This window comes from Lampetra planeri, chromosome 74 (assembly GCF_965212315.1).
Source record: "Lampetra planeri chromosome 74, kcLamPlan1.2.h2, whole genome shotgun sequence".
Taxonomy (NCBI): domain Eukaryota; kingdom Metazoa; phylum Chordata; class Hyperoartia; order Petromyzontiformes; family Petromyzontidae; genus Lampetra; species Lampetra planeri.
The window spans coordinates 3,873,378-3,892,884 of record NC_136179.1 but is presented as its reverse complement, the minus strand read 5'-3'; the positions used below and the strand labels follow the sequence as shown (position 1 = coordinate 3,892,884).

General features: G+C 46.9%; 1 protein-coding gene across 1 annotated transcript in view; it reads right to left on the bottom strand.

Annotated features, from left to right (window-relative positions):
• The window catches only part of LOC144737835 (uncharacterized), a 34,095-nt gene that overhangs the window by 13,077 nt on the left and 1,511 nt on the right, over positions 1-19,507 (bottom strand). Inside the window, exons 2-3 of the mRNA XM_078620708.1 lie at positions 17,685-18,395; positions 6,129-6,905 (exon numbers count right to left, since the gene is read on the bottom strand). Of these exons, the coding sequence (XP_078476834.1) occupies positions 6,129-6,905; positions 17,685-18,395 (1,488 nt within the window). The remainder of the gene's footprint in view (positions 1-6,128; positions 6,906-17,684; positions 18,396-19,507) is intronic.

The window sequence follows — 19,507 nt, the reverse complement described above, 5'->3', positions numbered from 1 at the left end:
GCGGCGTGAGCCAGCACCGTTCCCTGCGCAATTACGGCCGGCCGCGACCCCGTATTCAGGACCATTACGAACGGCTCACTGTCCCCTCTCACCACGGTTTGAGCAACCGCTAAGTCGAGGCCCTTACTGGCTCTGTTTGACGGCCCCAACAGCACCCCCTGTGCCTCCGCACCCACCTCGAGTGGCTTCCTGAACCGAAGGGGTACTAACATTTGCGATCCCGGGGGTACCCGTACAGTGTGAGTCGCCAGCGCCTGCACCGTCGCACAAACCGTGCGCACTTTGATAGGGCTCGACAAGAAGGCAACCCGCCGACCTGACGGAAGCTCTATGCAGGCCTGATCAATAAGAATTTTGATGGGCATTTTTGACAAAAAGTCCGTACCTAGCAAACAGGGAACGGCCAGCGATGATGATACAAAAATAGGGCCCGCTAATTTAATGTCCCCAATGCAAATAGTCGCCCGAATCTGGCCGATGATCCCCAGGGATCCCCCATTCGCCGCATAAAATGGCACGTCTACCGGCAGAAGGGGTCTACTTTGGACGGGAAGAATGTTATAAATAAGGTCCGAGATGATGGTGGCCGACGCACCCGTGTCAACAAGCACCCGGACCTCAACCCCGTCAATGAACCCCGTTACCACGGACGACCCGGCTGACGCAGCCACGATCCTGTGGGCCAATTCGGACCACTCGACTGCTTGCGGGCCGCGTACGGACCCCCCTCGCCGAATTGAACCCCCGGCACCCAGCCGCGAACCCCCTACCGCGAAGCGGCGACCCGAATGTGCCGTGTTTGTGGACCGAACGTGTGAGGTGCCGCGACTTGCCGGGTTTTGTTGGGATGACTTGTGGCCCTGGTCGTCGTCCCGACGTGGTCCTGCGGCGCGCGGACGCGGGGCCCGGCACCCGGCTGCGACGTGACCCCGAAGGCCGCAGTTGTAGCAGACGACGGACGTCGTAGGTTTCGGTTGCTCCAGCTTGCGGGGCGAACGTGTGGGCGAACGACCTCCCGTTCTCCACTCCCCCGGACACGATGCAGCGAAGCCCCGCTCCTGCACCGCAGCTGGCTGAGGTTCGGCGATCGTGGCGGCCAGTGCCGCATTCCCCGGCCATTTGCAGACGACCCCCGGCTTGCGTTTGAGGACCTCGTACGCGTGAATGCTCGTGGCGATCGCCAGGGAGCAGATCTCCATCTCGTCTGCCACGTTGATGGGGACCCCCAACTCGTGGGCCAACACCAGCAGCTGCTCCGTCACCATGGCGTCCTTCCCCTCCTTATCCATGCGGGGAAAAGCCGCGTCCGCCAAGGCGAGCAGTGCCGTGCGGTAGGCTAGCGTCGTTTCCCCAGCCACCTTCCGCCGATCGTAGAACTGGTGGCGGCACGTGGAGGGCGGCCCGAACACCTTCGCCATCAGGTGTAGTGCGGCCTGGAGCGTCGAGCGGGACGACCTTGCAGCAGATGTGAAGGCTGCAAGCGCGTCGTCGTCAAGCATCGCTGGCAACGCACGCAGGGCAGTGGTGTCGGACCACCCCGACATCTCCTGATGAGCGAGGAACCTTCGTTGGAAGGCTCCCCAGTCGCCCCCATCCGCCTTGAACGCCGACAGCGCGGGCAATCTTTGCTGGAGGACCCGATCGTCGTCGACGTCGGAGAGATTTTCCCGCGCTCCGCTGGAGTTGTGTAAAATGTCGGCTCGGTTGTCAGGCGCAAAATGGAGGGCTCCGGCGCGCGCCGATGACGTGGGCTGCGCTGCGCGGAGGTGTCCGGCCACGTAGCGTCCGTCTTTCCCGCCAATCGGTGGCGGCGCCCCAAAAACGGCGGCAACTTCCAGGCTTTTGGCGCGAAGCGCCCTTTGGCGGGAATCCTCCACCGTCGCTTCCTCCACGACCCCCGCAGCCGTTTTTCCGCTCGCCGGAACGGAGATGTCGGCCAAGACAGCGGCGGCGGCGAGTAGCAACTCCGCCAAGCGGGCGTGCGCGTCCTGGAGGCCGGTGTCGGAGGCAAGCGGAGCGTCGGCCATCACCGCGAAGTGCTGCATCGGCGGCAACTCCTCGTCCTCTACTCCCGAGGTCGGTGTCCCCGGTACGCCGTCGTCATCCCGACCTCGCTCGTGGGTACGGGTAGTCTTCCTTGTGTCCATACTTCTTGAAGACAGGTTTACTTCTGACGCCAGTTGTAATGTAGTAACTCCACGGGAGACGACTTCACGGGTAACACACTCTTTATTTTATCAAACTTGGTTACAGGTGACTAACACCTACTTTGTATCTCGGGTGACAAACACCCACTTAGCTACTTGGCGACTAACGCCCACTGAGCTACTCGGATGACCAACATCCACTTAGTACTCGGGTGACAACCACCCACTTAGCTACTTGGCGACTAACGCCCACTGAGTTACTCGGATGACCAACATCCACTTAGTACTCGGGTGACAAACACCCACTTAGCTACTTGGCGACTAACGCCACTGAGCTACTCGGATGACCAACATCCTCTTAGCTACTTGGCGACTAACGCCACTGAGCTACTCGGATGACCAACATCCACTTAGTACTCGGGTGACAAACACCCACTTAGCTACTTGGCGACTAACGCCCACTGAGCTACTCGGATGACCAACATCCACTTAGCTACTCGGCGACTAACGCCACTGAGCTACTCGGATGACCAACATCCACTTAGCTACTCGGCGACTAACGCCACTGAGCTACTCGGCTTCACTAGGTCTTCAGCTCCGTCTTCGGGTCTTCAACTGGGTAACTCTCCCCGAGTGCTCTCGCGCGTCCCCCTTTATACCCCACCTGCGGACGTCGCTGCGAGCACCCACTTATTCGACCAATCGCCGGGCGCTGGCTACGATCCTCTTTTCCCACATCTCATCGTGCCTCACCACTCACTCCGCGCCGCCTCGTCATCTGTCACTCCCGGCGCGCGCGTCCACACCACGCCCACAACGCGTGCCCAACCCCGCACCCCGCGCCGCCCCGTGATCCATCACTGTCACAGTCGGCGCACGTCAATACCACCACTACACATACATACATGTTGCATACATACATACTACATACATGTGTAATAAAAGACTTGACCACGATCTCTGGCTCAGTGTCCTTTATTTGGTCCGTACTGTATTACCCACACGGCTGTCTCCTCTTTGCTCACCCCACAGTGCTGACTCCGATGTCTCTCTCTTCTCCACCAGCAGCCCCTCTGTTGGCCTCTGTCGCTCCTGTAGCCCCCACAGCAGCTCCGCTGCTGTTACTCACTCTCAGCCCCCTTGGCTGTAATCGCTGCTGCTCTTCTCGCTCTTGCTCACTCCGCAGCGCTGACAGCCTCGTGCTGTCTCTCTCTCTCTCTTCGTCGCTCCTGCGACTCTCTGCAGCCACACCGCTGCCTCTGACACACAGCCTTCCTGGCTGTACTCTCCGCAGCTTCTCACCACCCTTTAGCTCCCTGCTATTCTCCGGGGTTGGCTCCCGCTGGCCAACGGTGCCCCCTCCTCACGTTCGCCCGCGCGGCCCCACTCTTTTCCATTCACACCCCGACTGACTTCTCTTTCCGGTTTTCCCACTTAAGGACCCCCAACCTTTCACCACGTCACCTGGCTCTGCCTCCCCTGACGTCACATCCGGAAGGTCGCTTACGCCCGCATTACACATACATGTTACATATATACAGGTTACATGCATACATGTCACATACATACATGATACATGCACATATACTTACTACAAACAGACATGTTACATACATACATGTTACATACTTACGACCGTAGTGTGATTCGAAGAGGACCACGGAGTGATTCGAATAATTCGAATGCGATTCGAATATCACACTTCAATGTAGGTTGTTCTAATCTATAACACTAGTTAATAATGTTATTGTATAGCGTTATAATGTATAGCTCATAGGTTATATTGTTAGAGTTTACTATAACACTAGTTTACAGTATTTTGTATATTCTTCAAATGTATATGTTAATGTTTAAGTTATAATGTTGGAATTCATAATGTTAAAGTTCACAGTGTGAGAGTTTACAATGTAACAGTATATCAAAAGGCGTCGATCGATGGCTTCGATCGGGTAGGTTGCATCAGAGTTTTTCATCAAAGGCGTTATCCCATCACGGGACACCACCATGCTGCGTATATAACAGTAACAGAAGCAACTACAGCAGCTACGAAACCGTTCGATGGCAAAGCAGCGACTTCTGCTTCTGCTCCAACTGCTGCCCGGCTGTTTGTGGCCGACTCTGCTCTCGTGGTACCCCACACGTCTATGGAAACAATTGAGATGATCCTATCTGAGTTGAGATTTGAGCGACTAAAGTTTACTTTGTTTAAACATAACTTAGTGTAGGTTAGTGCCATCGGTGTTTAGCGAATACTACCGAAGAATTAGCTCACACTCATTTATTACATAATTTGTCATAATTTTGGTTGATTAAGGAGAACAAGACACAGGCCATGTCGACGAATTCTTATCATAAATGTACTTAACTATCTTACTGTGATAACATTTGGCTGTTCAAAGCAGTCTGCAACCGTGAATTGTGCAGTTTGGACTAATTGAGGACATCACATCTATTTTGTTGGTTCTCGAAAACTGAGACCAATAATTAAGAGGCAAATCACGAGCGAAAGTTCGAAGGCTGTCATATACCGCTACATTTACGAGTTGGCTCTTTGGGGCTGTACGATGTGTATAGTTGAAGGTGCTAGGTGTTGTCTTCTTCTAACAGCTACTAACATGCGTGTTATGACTGTTTTTTTGGATTTGTTCATTGTTGTTCTTTTTTTTAGGCTTTTTTTTGTTCTGTCACTTGAATGTTGCAGTTTGAGAATTTGTCATGTGACAGTGGTGTTTTTCGAAGTATTAATATAATAATATTCCGTCTTTTGCTATTCGATGACATTGAGATGAGACCTTCATCTAGCAGTGAAAATCGTGATTGTAATACGACCGTGTTGTAATTTTTTTTTTATCCGATCCTTGCACGTAGACCATACATACATATGAGCAAAGTGCTATTCTAATAAGACCACACTGTGATTCTAATGCTTCTAATGAGATTATAATACCTTACCTCCGTTTATATCGTTCTAAATTAAAACACTAGTTTATAGTCGTTTTATGTTTAGTATTACCGTTTATAGTGTTACAGTTTACATGTTATAGAGTACAGTTTATCCCCGGCACACTTCGGGATTAAGGACTGGTACGTTGAGAAACGATTAACTACGGGGACCTTTCCCCTCAAGAAACACGTGTCAATCGGGTAGACAGCCAAGATGCTGCCGGTTAAGGGCACACTTGTGTGACGGAGATCCTCCAACTGAAACTCGCTTAACATGTTTTTGCTAGGAACATTATAAAATAAAGAACGGACAAACATTTGTTAAAAATACGTTTTTATTCATCTGCAATCATTTTTACGTCAAAACTCGAAGGGAATATTTATTATGTCCTATGTTCACACATTTCCAGTACAATGCAAACCATTTCCGTTCCAGGAATACCAAAGCGTTAAAGTATAATTCCCCATGATTTCCTTAATAGTTCACCACATTTGTTCACTGTGCATCTATGTTGAAGTCAAGGCCATATATCCAACGAACGCGTCATCAAAGTACATCCTGAAATCGGTTATGAAAGTCGATGAATACCAACCAAAAAAAGCTATATACTTGACAAAAATCGTTTAAAATGTAGAGTAAAGATGTACCTACAGACGCATTCCAACTTTAGCTCAACAGGAACACATAACGACTACAATTGAACAGTCTCACAACCAGTCCTCATCACACCACTTCGGCAAGTAATCCGATAACATTACAAACCACCACTGTGCACGTCATTAAACTCTCAAAAAAACTGTAAAACTAAAATGGTCAAAATTAAACACAAACGTACTCAAGACAGCTTAATAGGTATAACCGCATGCAACATTATATTTCAGTCACCCCGAGCTCTCGGTTTGATCCTCGAGCCACTCCATTACATCCAGCCATCTCTCGGGATCCAACTGCATGGGATCGAAGGTGGAAACTTCTTCAGGACTCATTGCAGCACCTTGAATTTCAGCTTTTGATTTCAGTTTCCTATCATTGTGGACCTTCTGATGCCTGTTCATGGTTGATGACCGTGCAAATGCCTTCCCACACACAGGGCACAAGAATGGCTTCTCACCAGTGTGTGTTCTCTGATGAGTTTGAAGAGTTGATGACCGTACAAATGCCTTCCCACACACAGGGCACAGGAATGGCTTCTCGCCCGTGTGTGTTCTCTGGTGACTCTGAAGATGTGATGAGTTTGTAAATGTCTTCCCACACACAGGGCACAGGAATGGCTTCTCGCCCGTGTGTGTTCTCTGGTGACGCTGAAGATGTGATGAGTTTGTAAATGTCTTCCCACACACAGGGCACAGGAATGGCTTCTCGCCCGTGTGTGTTCTCTGATGAGTTTGAAGAGTTGATGACCGTACAAATGCCTTCCCACACACAGGGCACAGGAATGGCTTCTCGCCCGTGTGTGTTCTCTGGTGACGCTGAAGATGTGATGAGTTTGTAAATGTCTTCCCACACACAGGGCACAGGAATGGCTTCTCGCCCGTGTGTGTTCTCTGATGAGTTTGAAGAGTTGACGACTGTGCAAATGTCTTCCCACACACAGAGCAAAGGAATGGCTTCTCACCAGTGTGTGTTCTCTCGTGACTCTGAAGATGTGACGAGCGTGCAAATGTCTTCCCACACACAGGGCACAGGAACGGCTTTTCGCCCGTGTGTGTTCTCTGGTGTCTCTGAAGATGTGATGGCCGTAAAAATGTCTTTCCACACACAGAGCAATTCAATGGCTTCTTGTCTCCGTGTGCGTGGGGCTGTGGAGAGCGTCTCTGCTCCATGTGAGCGTAGTAACAGCAGCGGTGTTATCGAGTCAAAAGTACGCTATCGGCCGCAAGGATGTTTAGCGTTGAGTTTTGGATTTTGTTAACTGCTAAAACAAGAACGACACTCGCGTCTAACCGAGACGCAAAAAAATCCCGTAAATTTGACGACGAACACGTTTAAGAGTTCATCCGCGAAAATAGACACTTACTTGGAGATTCAGGGTATATCGATGTCTGGAAGCCGTCTGAAGATGTCGCCACGAACTCTCCCGACGCAAAGTCGCCTAACTGTCGACACAGCAATTGTGCTCGCCAGGCTGCGTTGTCTCGCGGTTGAAGGGCGATCAGCAGAGCGACGAGTCGAGCGTCCAACCTCATCAAGTTCCCTCTCGAAATGGCATTGAGCTCTGCTTCTGAGCCGCCTTATAACTCCCCCCCTAGGATCCAATCCTTTGTCTTCAGGATATTTGCATTCGATTGTTAATTTTGGAAGGCACAAACCGCATGTCTATTAACATACCGAAGGGTAATGTGCCCATTGTGCTTCATGCATGAATATGTAAGTGCATCTCAGTGTGTAATTGTGCGCTTATTTTGAATAAATGAAAAAACATTGTTCTCGATTTAAAGTGAATGCAGAGAAATTAGCACATAACTTTAGAAAAGGAAGAGAGCGGCCTTCTCGACGAGGGAGTGAAACCCAATGAGTAATATTCTTTTACAGCGTTACAATGGATAGGTTGTAGTTCATAGGTTATAATATTATGTTTCACTATGAGTTGATCAAATGCGACGATCAAGGGCATCAATCGGGTGAGTTTGATCAGAGGCTTTAATCAAAGGCGTCATCCCTTCACGGCACACTACCTCCCTGCGTATATCACAGCAACAGAAGCAACTACAGCAGCAACAACAGCAGCGACAACAACAGCAGCAACATGACATTTCGAGGGCGACGCAGCTACTTACGATTCTGCTGCCCAGCTGTTTGTAGTCGGGACCTGCTCTCGCAGGACCCCACACGTCTTTGGAAATGATTGCGATGATCATGTCTGAGCTGAGAATTAAGTCACTCAAGATTACTTTTTTTAACCATAACTTTAGGTAGGTTAGTGTCCTCGGGTCTCTGTGAATACTACTCTTGAATGAAATCATACTCCCGACATTATACTAATTTTGGTTGATCGAGTAGAACAAGGCACGTGCCATGTCCAGACGAATTCTTATCAACAACAGTGTCCTTAACACTTGATTAAACGTGCACCTCTTAACCCCTCCCTCGCATTTACGACTAACGATTGCATTTGCACATAACATACATTCAAGCCCATTAAAATGCTAATACGACCATATTGTTATTCTAAAATTTGAATGCGATTCTTGCCCTGTATCTCCACAGTTCACATATCCGACCTCCGGTTCGATTGAACAGATAATTTACATACATATGTGTAGATTGCGATTTAATACTTCTAATGAGATTTTAATACCGTACCTCCGTTTATGGTGCTATAAATTATAAAACCAGTTGATAATTTGTGTTGTCGTTTAATGTTTAGTGTTATTGTCTATATTCTTAGGTTGTTTCGGTAAAGTCACGTAGGTAAAACATCAAAATTAATAAAAATAATAAAATAAAATAAAAGTCACGACGTTTCGGAGGCAACACAAGTCTCCGTCATCAGGTGGGACCGTCACAGCCAGATTAGCTGCATCAAGTGAGGCAATGATTCAAGATGCAATCCCTTAAAAGCAAGTTGAGGGGGGAGGAGACGGGGGCTCATCAGAATGTGGTAGCCAATGAATGGAACGTCGAGCACATCCTTTTGGCCCCTCCCCCTCCCGATGCGTTGTGCCTGGCGCCCCGTGCTGTCTTTGAGCCCCGCCCCCCTCCCTCCCGATACGTTATAATTTACATACATATGTGTAGAGTGAGATTTTAATACTTCTAATGAGATTTAAATACCGTACCTCCGTTTATGGTGCTATAAACTATACAACCAGTTGATATTTCTTTTGTCGTTTAATGTTTAGTGTTATTGTTTATATTGTTATCAATTTACTTGTTTTTTAAGTACAGGTGATTCCCGGTATTCTTCGGTATTCTGGACCTGAACTTTGCGAAACGAATCATAATGCGGACCTTTCCCCACCAGAGCGCAATCCGCTCATGAAAAGATCACGGGGCGGCGGGAACACGTGCTTCCATGGGCAGTGGGGGACAGGGCATGGTTGTATTGCCCACAGGTGCCACCGGGAAAATCCCCTAAGTTGCTCCGCCCATGGCGGGGTCAGGTAGAGGTCATAGAGGTGGGTGATGTAAAGACAGTACGTCAACTAAGGGACAAGTGGTGACAACAAGATAGAGAGAGTTCGAGAAGGGAAGGCGAGACCATGTGTGGGCGGAGGTTCACGCCGAGAATGAGAGGGGGAGGAACGAGGTGTTGGCTGGTTGCTGTCTCGTAGTCGTCATTATATCACACTTCAATGTAAGGTGTTCTGATCTGTAACACTAGTTAATGATGTTATTTTATAGCGTTATAATGTATCGCTCATAGTTTACAATAGCACTAGTTTGTATTGTTGTCCCGCCTTCCCTTCTTGAACTCTCTCTATCCTATTGTCACCGCTTGTCCCTTAGTAGATGCACTGTCTTTACATCAACAACAGTTTTTAGACACCACGTGCGTCAGGGCAGCAGCTGCATCAAAATTTAATACTCAACTGTAGGTGTAAGCGGTGTGACCACACTCACCTGTCAACAACAAGAAAACAACACAATAACCACAACAACAATCCTAACACGCTTCCACGTTGTTCAACTGGACCCTTCAACTGTCCGTGTGTTGGGCTTGGATTCTACGAGCGCAACCTTGCGCATTTTGACCTGGTTCTCTACGCCGGTCCCTCGCCCATGGTGGAATCTTGTGCCTTTCGGGGCGTCAAGGGATCGCACCACAGCCTTGAAGGATTAGGCAGGTCCCTGGCTTCTTTTGAGAAACATGACCGGGCTCCAGGCACCGATTCCTCACACGTGGGGGATCCTTGAAGCACCCCGGGCCTCAGGGGCTCGGAAACTGTGAGCGGCACAACACATTTCCTTTGGCGTACGGTTTCCGTTGCCAAGCACCCCACTACGTCGGACACACCAGACTTGGGCTGTACAGGACATGGGGATGAGCTGTCTGGGTGGGGACGGACATAAGTCTTGAGGCGGGATGGGGGGACGAACCAGCGGCGACGCCCTATCTACATTCGTACACACTTAGGCCGTTTCATCTCTATGACTTCAGCTGTATCACTATAAACGATAACACTCAACATTAAACGACTATAAACTGGTTTCCTAATTAATTAAAACATAAACGAAGGTACGGTATTCAAATCTCATTATAAGTATTATAATCGCACTCTGCTCATATGTATGTAAAGCGAACGTTCCATCGAACCAGGTGTTGGATATGCGAACTGTGGGGGGTGCAGGGTCAGAATCGAATTCAAATTCCTAGAATAACAATATTGTCGTATTAGCATTTTACTGTGCTTGACTGTATGTTACGTGTAAATGCAAATTGTTAGTCGTAAATGCGAGGCAGAGGTTAAGAGGTGCATGTTTAATCCAGTGTTAATGTTTATTTTAGCATCATATTTAAGGACAATATTGGTAATAAAAATTATTCTGGACATGGCAAGTGCCTTGTTCGTCTCGATCAACCAAAATTAGTACAATGTCGGTCATAAAGGAGTGCGAGTTATTTCATGAGTAGTATTCGCTGAGCCCCCAGATACTAACCTACACACAGTTATGGTTAAACAAAGTAACGTTTAGTCGCTAAATTTTCAGCTCAGACATGATCATCGCAATCATTTCCGAAGACGTGTGGGTTGGTCCCGTGAGAGCAGGGCCTGGCTACAAATAGTCGAGCAGCAGAAACAGCAGAATCAGAAGTAGTTGCGTCGCCCTCAAAATGTGTTGTTGCTGCTGTTATTGTTGCTGCTGTAGTTACTTCTGTTGCTGTTATGTATTGGGTGGTGGCTCATTTACTCATCACCACCCATAATCATCAGCATCAACACCCATTATCATCACCAATCATCATTATCACTATCAACTCACCATCACCAACCATCGTCACCACCACCACCCAACTATCACAACCAACATTCATCATAACCACCACCAATCATCCATCATCAACACCCATAATCACAACAACCCATCATCATCACCAACCATAACCATCACCACCCATCATCATAACCTCACCAATCATTACCACCCATCATAATCACTACACATCATCACCACCCATCATCATTACAACCCTTCATAATCACCACCCATCATCATCATCACGACCATCCATTATCAAGAAACATCATCATCACCACCCATCATAAATTAACAAACACACACAGCTACAAACATCTTAAACAACTACGCTGGTTTGGTCGTCTGCGTGCGTATCTGGACGTTAATTTATTTACGGACCCGCCCAAACAGCTCGCTCTGATTCGTCGATAAAAATTAATAAAACAGCCGTCAAAAAGCCACAGCTGACTTTCATTCGACAAATATGAATAAATAAACCTGCCGCACAACAGCGTCTCTTCGGTCAACAATTGCACCTACTTTCACGCAACACCATATTCACAGTGATGGTCGCAACGCAAAATCTACTGTAGGTACAGTGTTGCTGTTGCACCCGCCGAACACTGCGTTCTGGTGGCGATATCTCCCCAACGAAGAACGTCCGCGGCTGCAACCAAGAACCCTCCACTAAATCAGATAGCCACATACATTTTCAATTCCAGAACTTTCAATAAAATCTGTTCATTATTGGTGGGGTTCGGTTCGACGGCCCAGTGGACAAAACTGACCACTCTTTCGTACGCAGCTCCATCAATATTGCGCCCATTCCCTTGAAACCACTGTGCTTAATCTTTCATTGGGCCGAAACAAGTGTGTGCAAAGTGGCCCAGCACAGTTCACGGCCCTACATATCAAACCAGCGCTCGAGAAATTCTGTCGGTGTTGCCTTCAATCTCATTGGACTAATTAATTATCCCTTACATTTAATTGCCTCAAAGTGGCCTGCCTGCTTTGTGGCGGCAGCACGCGTTAGTCAGTCAGTCGTCCATTTCCAAACAAGCAGAAGCACACAGAAGGTAACCGCTGTGTGAGAGCATAGGTCTGCCAAGGTCTGCGCCGCAGTGGTGCAGTGCACTGTGGGCGCACATCCTGCGCTGTGTGAGTGTGGTGTGTATGCAAGTGTGCGAATGGTAGTTACGCTAATATTACGTTTATTTATGTAAAAAATGGGTGCTGCGTGCTGCGATTAGTGGAGTCCCCAAACAACTTTACCTTACGAGTAGGCAGGGGTCGCTATACAGTAAGTCTTAGCGGACTGAGCTGGCAGCTTCACCTGCCGGGACCACGGCCAGTTGCGTAGCGCCCCCTACAGTTTCGCCCATGGGTCCCCATCAAACAGTCAGCTGGGTTGGGGCAACCCAGCTGACTGTTTGATGGGTACAATGGGTACTTTTCGGTTTATCCGGCTTATTACCATTATTATGTATTGACGTTGATCACGTCTCCATGGACGGCTTGCTGTCTACTTCGGTTGTGTAATTGAGATGTTGTGCATGCTGCTGCTGGTAAGGGCATGTGTTGCATAATATGCAGCATGTGTCCGCGTATCATGTTTGGCACGGATGCAGTTGGCGTTACTGTACATTTTTCATGTTTTGGAGTGCCAATCCCATGCACTTTGAAATGTAATAAACTGTCTACAAAGGTTGCAGCCCGGCCCCCGCAGCTGTCACTCTCTGGCCGTTGCACAAGCCATATCGGAATTTGCGACATGCTAAAATAATGAGTACAGCGTGACACCACCCGGGTAACTCCCGGGATCAAAATGGCCATTGGAAAGTGATCGCTTTATTGAGATGATTATGGTACTACCACAGGGTATTGTGAACGGTTCAGGAGGAGGAGAGGTCTGGATTTGTAAGTCTCACAGTATCGGTAAGAAGCGCCGGGTGGGGGATGCCCTTCACTGGGGTACAAATTCTGTCATTATTAGTATACGATCATGCAATGTTTCTATCTGCAAGCTGTCATAACTGAAACGATCCCCTTTATTGTTCGATTGAGAAATGGAGTGACCCACACCTCTGATATCATATGTGAGGAACCCAAAAATCTGATGCATGCGTAAAACACCCACAATGGGAATACGTAAACGTAAAAACACCAACAAAATACATTTTAATATAAGAAAAAAATAGGTGGCCCCATAGCGCATCTGTCTGTGTGTGTACATACAGACGGAGGATGCAGGGGCCAACCTGTGTGCGATCAGAACGGTGCAATTGCTGACCAATGTCACTGTGGATGGCGCACACTCTGACGCACACCGGAGCTGTGTCTTTGCAATGCAAGGGCATGGTGGATGGTGGAGCGCATATGGATGGTGCGTTACGAATAAAATAAAACAAAACAAACCGCTGGAAGCAGCCATGCGAGCAGGCTACCTTGAGAGCGATTGCGAATGGGTTGCGTGTCTGGAAGAAGCCTCGCTCTTTCAGATGCCGTACCAGCTTCGTCAACTCTTCGCTACCATTCTGCTGTATTCCATGCCAGCAGATACGAAGGCTCTCTGGGATAAATTCTACGACGATTTGGCTCGCGATTACGAGTAAAGTCACGTAGAAGGGAAGTAATAAAATAATAAAAATAAAACATAATAAAATAATTCTCACGACGTTTTGCCACAACGCAAGCAGCCGTCCTCAGGTGAAAACCAGGTCTGTCGAGGCGACAGCGTCTGAATGAAACAGCACACGTGATTGGGGGGAAAGGGCGCCTTGACAAAATAATTTGCATATCAAGAGGAATTTAGCATATTTATGGGAAATGCAGGTATGTGATTACTACTACTTATGCCCGTGCATTATGCAGGATTAGCAGCATCAAAGGGATGGGATATGGGAAATGCAGGTATGTGATTAGTACTACTTATACCCGTGCATTATGCTGGATTAGCAGCATCAAAGAAAATAAAAGAAATGGTAAAGTTCAAGACCCTTCACAGCCTCCACGAGTTCCTCACGGCAGGTGGGATGGCTCTGTCGGACTTTGACGACCTCCCGCAGCTTTCCGAGTACCCACACTTGGTCTTGGACTCGCTGCTTGAGAACAACCATATCCGCCGCGAATTGGACACGAAGGACTTCCCATTTCGACTTCTGCGCAAACAGTTCCCCATTGTCCCAGCCTTCGCGATGACCATCAACAAGGCGCAAGGGCAAACTGTTCACAACCTGGGATTATATCTACCAACGCCATGCTTCTCGCTCGGCCAACTGTACGTGGCACTATCGCGAGCCACGGCAAGATCCAACATCAAGGCGCTTATTGAGGGACCTGACGACGAGGAGGAAGACGGAGTGTACACGAAGAATATCGTGTATCGCCAGATATTTCAATAAGTTGCATTCTATATTTGAATAAGTTGCATTCTTTAATATTGTCGATTGAGCGTCTCATAAAAATGCATATAACCTCACAAAAATAAACATAAAACAATCACCAAAACATGTCTATTGTGTCCAGCCCCTTTCAACTACCCACCAACCAAGCATATACACACCGCCCGCGAAGCGGGCGGCGACTGCTAGTGTTATATGTAGATGTGCATTGGGAGTCGTAATTGCAAACTGGGAGGCTCTCGGTTTAGAATGTCATCAATTAGTATAATAACAACGTGGTCCTATTAGAATCACGCTATCTACTGCTGCCGATGTTCTGGTGGCGGCCGTCGATTCGAGCTTTGCTCTTTCTTTCTTCGCCTGGATGGTGCCGCGGGACGCAGCATCTCTGAAGGTGATGCTGCTGCTGCTGTTGTTGCTGTTGTTGCTGCTGCTGCAGTTGTTGCTGCTGCAGTTGTTGCTGCTGTTGCTGCTGTTGTTGCTGCTGTTGCTGCTGTTGTTGCTGCTGTTGCTGCTACTGTTGCTGCTGCAGTTGCTGCTGCAGTTGCTGCTGCTGTTGCTGTTGCAGTTGCTGCTGCAGTTGCTGCTGCAGTTACTGCTGCAGTTGCTGCTGTTGTTGCTGTTGCTGCAGTTGTTGCCGTTGCTGCTGCTGCAGTTGCTGCTGTTGTTGTTGCTGCTGTTGCTGCTTAGTATGCTTCAGTTCCAGTGGTGTTCCCTGATGGGATAAGAAACTTTGATCAAATACTTTTATCAAACGAGTCATTACAATGGTAACGATTGGTTCGCACGTCCATATTACATACATACATGTTGCATACATACATACTACATACATACATGTTACATATATACAGGTTACATGCATACATGTCACATACATACATGATACATGCACATATACTTACTACAAACAGACATGTTACATACATACATGTTACATACTTACGACCGTAGTGTGATTCGAAGAGGACCACGGAGTGATTCGAATAATTCGAATGCGATTCGAATATCACACTTCAATGTAGGTTGTTCTAATCTATAACACTAGTTAATAATGTTATTGTATAGCGTTATAATGTATAGCTCATATGTTATATTGTTAGAGTTTACTATAACACTAGTTTACAGTATTTTGTATATTCTTCAAATGTATATGTTAATGTTTAAGTTATAATGTTGGAATTCATAATGTTAAAGTTCACAGTGTGAGAGTTTACAATGTAACAGTATATCAAAAGGCGTCGATCGATGGCTTCGATATGGTAGGTTGCATCAGAGTTTTTCATCAAAGGCGTTATCCCATCACGGGACACCACCATGCTGCGTATATAACAGTAACAGAAGCAACTACAGCAGCTACGAAACCGTTCGATGGCAAAGCAGCGACTTCTGCTTCTGCTCCAACTGCTGCCCGGCTGTTTGTGGCCGACTCTGCTCTCGTGGTACCCCACACGTCTATGGAAACAATTGAGATGATCCTATCTGAGTTGAGATTTGAGCGACTAAAGTTTACTTTGTTTAAACATAACTTAGTGTAGGTTAGTGCCATCGGTGTTTAGCGAATACTACCGAAGAATTAGCTCACACTCATTTATTACATAATTTGTCATAATTTTGGTTGATTAAGGAGAACAAGACACAGGCCATGTCGACGAATTCTTATCATAAATGTACTTAACTATCTTACTGTGATAACATTTGGCTGTTCAAAGCAGTCTGCAACCGTGAATTGTGCAGTTTGGACTAATTGAGGACATCACATCTATTTTGTTGGTTCTCGAAAACTGAGACCAATAATTAAGAGGCAAATCACGAGCGAAAGTTCGAAGGCTGTCATATACCGCTACATTTACGAGTTGGCTCTTTGGGGCTGTACGATGTGTATAGTTGAAGGTGCTAGGTGTTGTCTTCTTCTAACAGCTACTAACATGCGTGTTATGACTGTTTTTTTGGATTTGTTCATTGTTGTTCTTTTTTTTAGGCTTTTTTTTGTTCTGTCACTTGAATGTTGCAGTTTGAGAATTTGTCATGTGACAGTGGTGTTTTTCGAAGTATTAATATAATAATATTCCGTCTTTTGCTATTCGATGACATTGAGATGAGACCTTCATCTAGCAGTGAAAATCGTGATTGTAATACGACCGTGTTGTAATTTTTTTTTTATCCGATCCTTGCACGTAGACCATACATACATATGAGCAAAGTGCTATTCTAATAAGACCACACTGTGATTCTAATGCTTCTAATGAGATTATAATACCTTACCTCCGTTTATATCGTTCTAAATTAAAACACTAGTTTATAGTCGTTTTATGTTTAGTATTATCGTTTATAGTGTTACAGTTTACATGTTATAGAGTACAGTTTATCCCCGGCACACGGGATTAAGGACTGGTACGTTGAGAAACGATTAACTACGGGGACCTTTCCCCTCAAGAAACACGTGTCAATCGGGTAGACAGCCAAGATGCTGCCGGTTAAGGGCACACTTGTGTGACGGAGATCCTCCAACTGAAACTCGCTTAACATGTTTTTGCTAGGAACATTATAAAATAAAGAACGGACAAACATTTGTTAAAAATACGTTTTTATTCATCTGCAATCATTTTTACGTCAAAACTCGAAGGGAATATTTATTATGTCCTATGTTCACACATTTCCAGTACAATGCAAACCATTTCCGTTCCAGGAATACCAAAGCGTTAAAGTATAATTCCCCATGATTTCCTTAATAGTTCACCACATTTGTTCACTGTGCATCTATGTTGAAGTCAAGGCCATATATCCAACGAACGCGTCATCAAAGTACATCCTGAAATCGGTTATGAAAGTCGATGAATACCAACCAAAAAAAGCTATATACTTGACAAAAATCGTTTAAAATGTAGAGTAAAGATGTACCTACAGACGCATTCCAACTTTAGCTCAACAGGAACACATAACGACTACAATTGAACAGTCTCACAACCAGTCCTCATCACACCACTTCGGCAAGTAATCCGATAACATTACAAACCACCACTGTGCACGTCATTAAACTCTCAAAAAAACTGTAAAACTAAAATGGTCAAAATTAAACACAAACGTACTCAAGACAGCTTAATAGGTATAACCGCATGCAACATTATATTTCAGTCACCCCGATCTCTCGGTTTGATCCTCGAGCCACTCCATTACATCCAGCCATCTCTCGGGATCCAACTGCATGGGATCGAAGGTGGAAACTTCTTCAGGACTCATTGCAGCACCTTGAATTTCAGCTTTTGATTTCAGTTTCCTATCATTGTGGACCTTCTGATGCCTGTTCATGGTTGATGACCGTGCAAATGCCTTCCCACACACAGGGCACAAGAATGGCTTCTCACCAGTGTGTGTTCTCTGATGAGTTTGAAGAGTTGACGACCGTACAAATGCCTTCCCACACACAGGGCACAGGAATGGCTTCTCGCCCGTGTGTGTTCTCTGGTGACTCTGAAGATGTGATGAGTTTGTAAATGTCTTCCCACACACAGGGCACAGGAATGGCTTCTCGCCCGTGTGTGTTCTCTGGTGACGCTGAAGATGTGATGAGTTTGTAAATGTCTTCCCACACACAGGGCACAGGAATGGCTTCTCGCCCGTGTGTGTTCTCTGATGAGTTTGAAGAGTTGATGACCGTACAAATGCCTTCCCACACACAGGGCACAGGAATGGCTTCTCGCCCGTGTGTGTTCTCTGGTGACGCTGAAGATGTGATGAGTTTGTAAATGTCTTCCCACACACAGGGCACAGGAATGGCTTCTCGCCCGTGTGTGTTCTCTGATGAGTTTGAAGAGTTGACGACTGTGCAAATGTCTTCCCACACACAGAGCAAAGGAATGGCTTCTCACCAGTGTGTGTTCTCTCGTGACTCTGAAGATGTGACGAGCGTGCAAATGTCTTCCCACACACAGGGCACAGGAACGGCTTTTCGCCCGTGTGTGTTCTCTGGTGTCTCTGAAGATGTGATGGCCGTAAAAATGTCTTTCCACACACAGAGCAATTCAATGGCTTCTTGTCTCCGTGTGCGTGGGGCTGTGGAGAGCGTCTCTGCTCCATGTGAGCGTAGTAACAGCAGCGGTGTTATCGAGTCAAAAGTACGCTATCGGCCGCAAGGATGTTTAGCGTTGAGTTTTGGATTTTGTTAACTGCTAAAACAAGAACGACACTCGCGTCTAACCGAGACGCAAAAAAATCCCGTAAATTTGACGACGAACACGTTCAAGAGTTCATCCGCGAAAATAGACACTTACTTGGAGATTCAGGGTATATCGATGTCTGGAAGCCGTCTGAAGATGTCGCCACGAACTCTCCCGACGCAAAGTCGCCTAACTGTCGACACAGCAATTGTGCTCGCCAGGCTGCGTTGTCTCGCGGTTGAAGGGCGATCAGCAGAGCGACGAGTCGAGCGTCCAACCTCATCAAGTTCCCTCTCGAAATGGCATTGAGCTCTGCTTCTGAGCCGCCTTATAACTCCCCCCCTAGGATCCAATCCTTTGTCTTCAGGATATTTGCATTCGATTGTTAATTTTGGAAGGCACAAACCGCATGTCTATTAACATACCGAAGGGTAATGTGCCCATTGTGCTTCATGCATGAATATGTAAGTGCATCTCAGTGTGTAATTGTGCGCTTATTTTGAATAAATGAAAAAACATTGTTCTCGATTTAAAGTGAATGCAGAGAAATTAGCACATAACTTTAGAAAAGGAAGAGAGCGGCCTTCTCGACGAGGGAGTGAAACCCAATGAGTAATATTCTTTTACAGCGTTACAATGGATAGGTTGTAGTTCATAGGTTATAATATTATGTTTCACTATGAGTTGATCAAATGCGACGATCAAGGGCATCAATCGGGTGAGTTTGATCAGAGGCTTTAATCAAAGGCGTCATCCCTTCACGGCACACTACCTCCCTGCGTATATCACAGCAACAGAAGCAACTACAGCAGCAACAACAGCAGCGACAACAACAGCAGCAACATGACATTTCGAGGGCGACGCAGCTACTTACGATTCTGCTGCCCAGCTGTTTGTAGTCGGGACCTGCTCTCGCAGGACCCCACACGTCTTTGGAAATGATTGCGATGATCATGT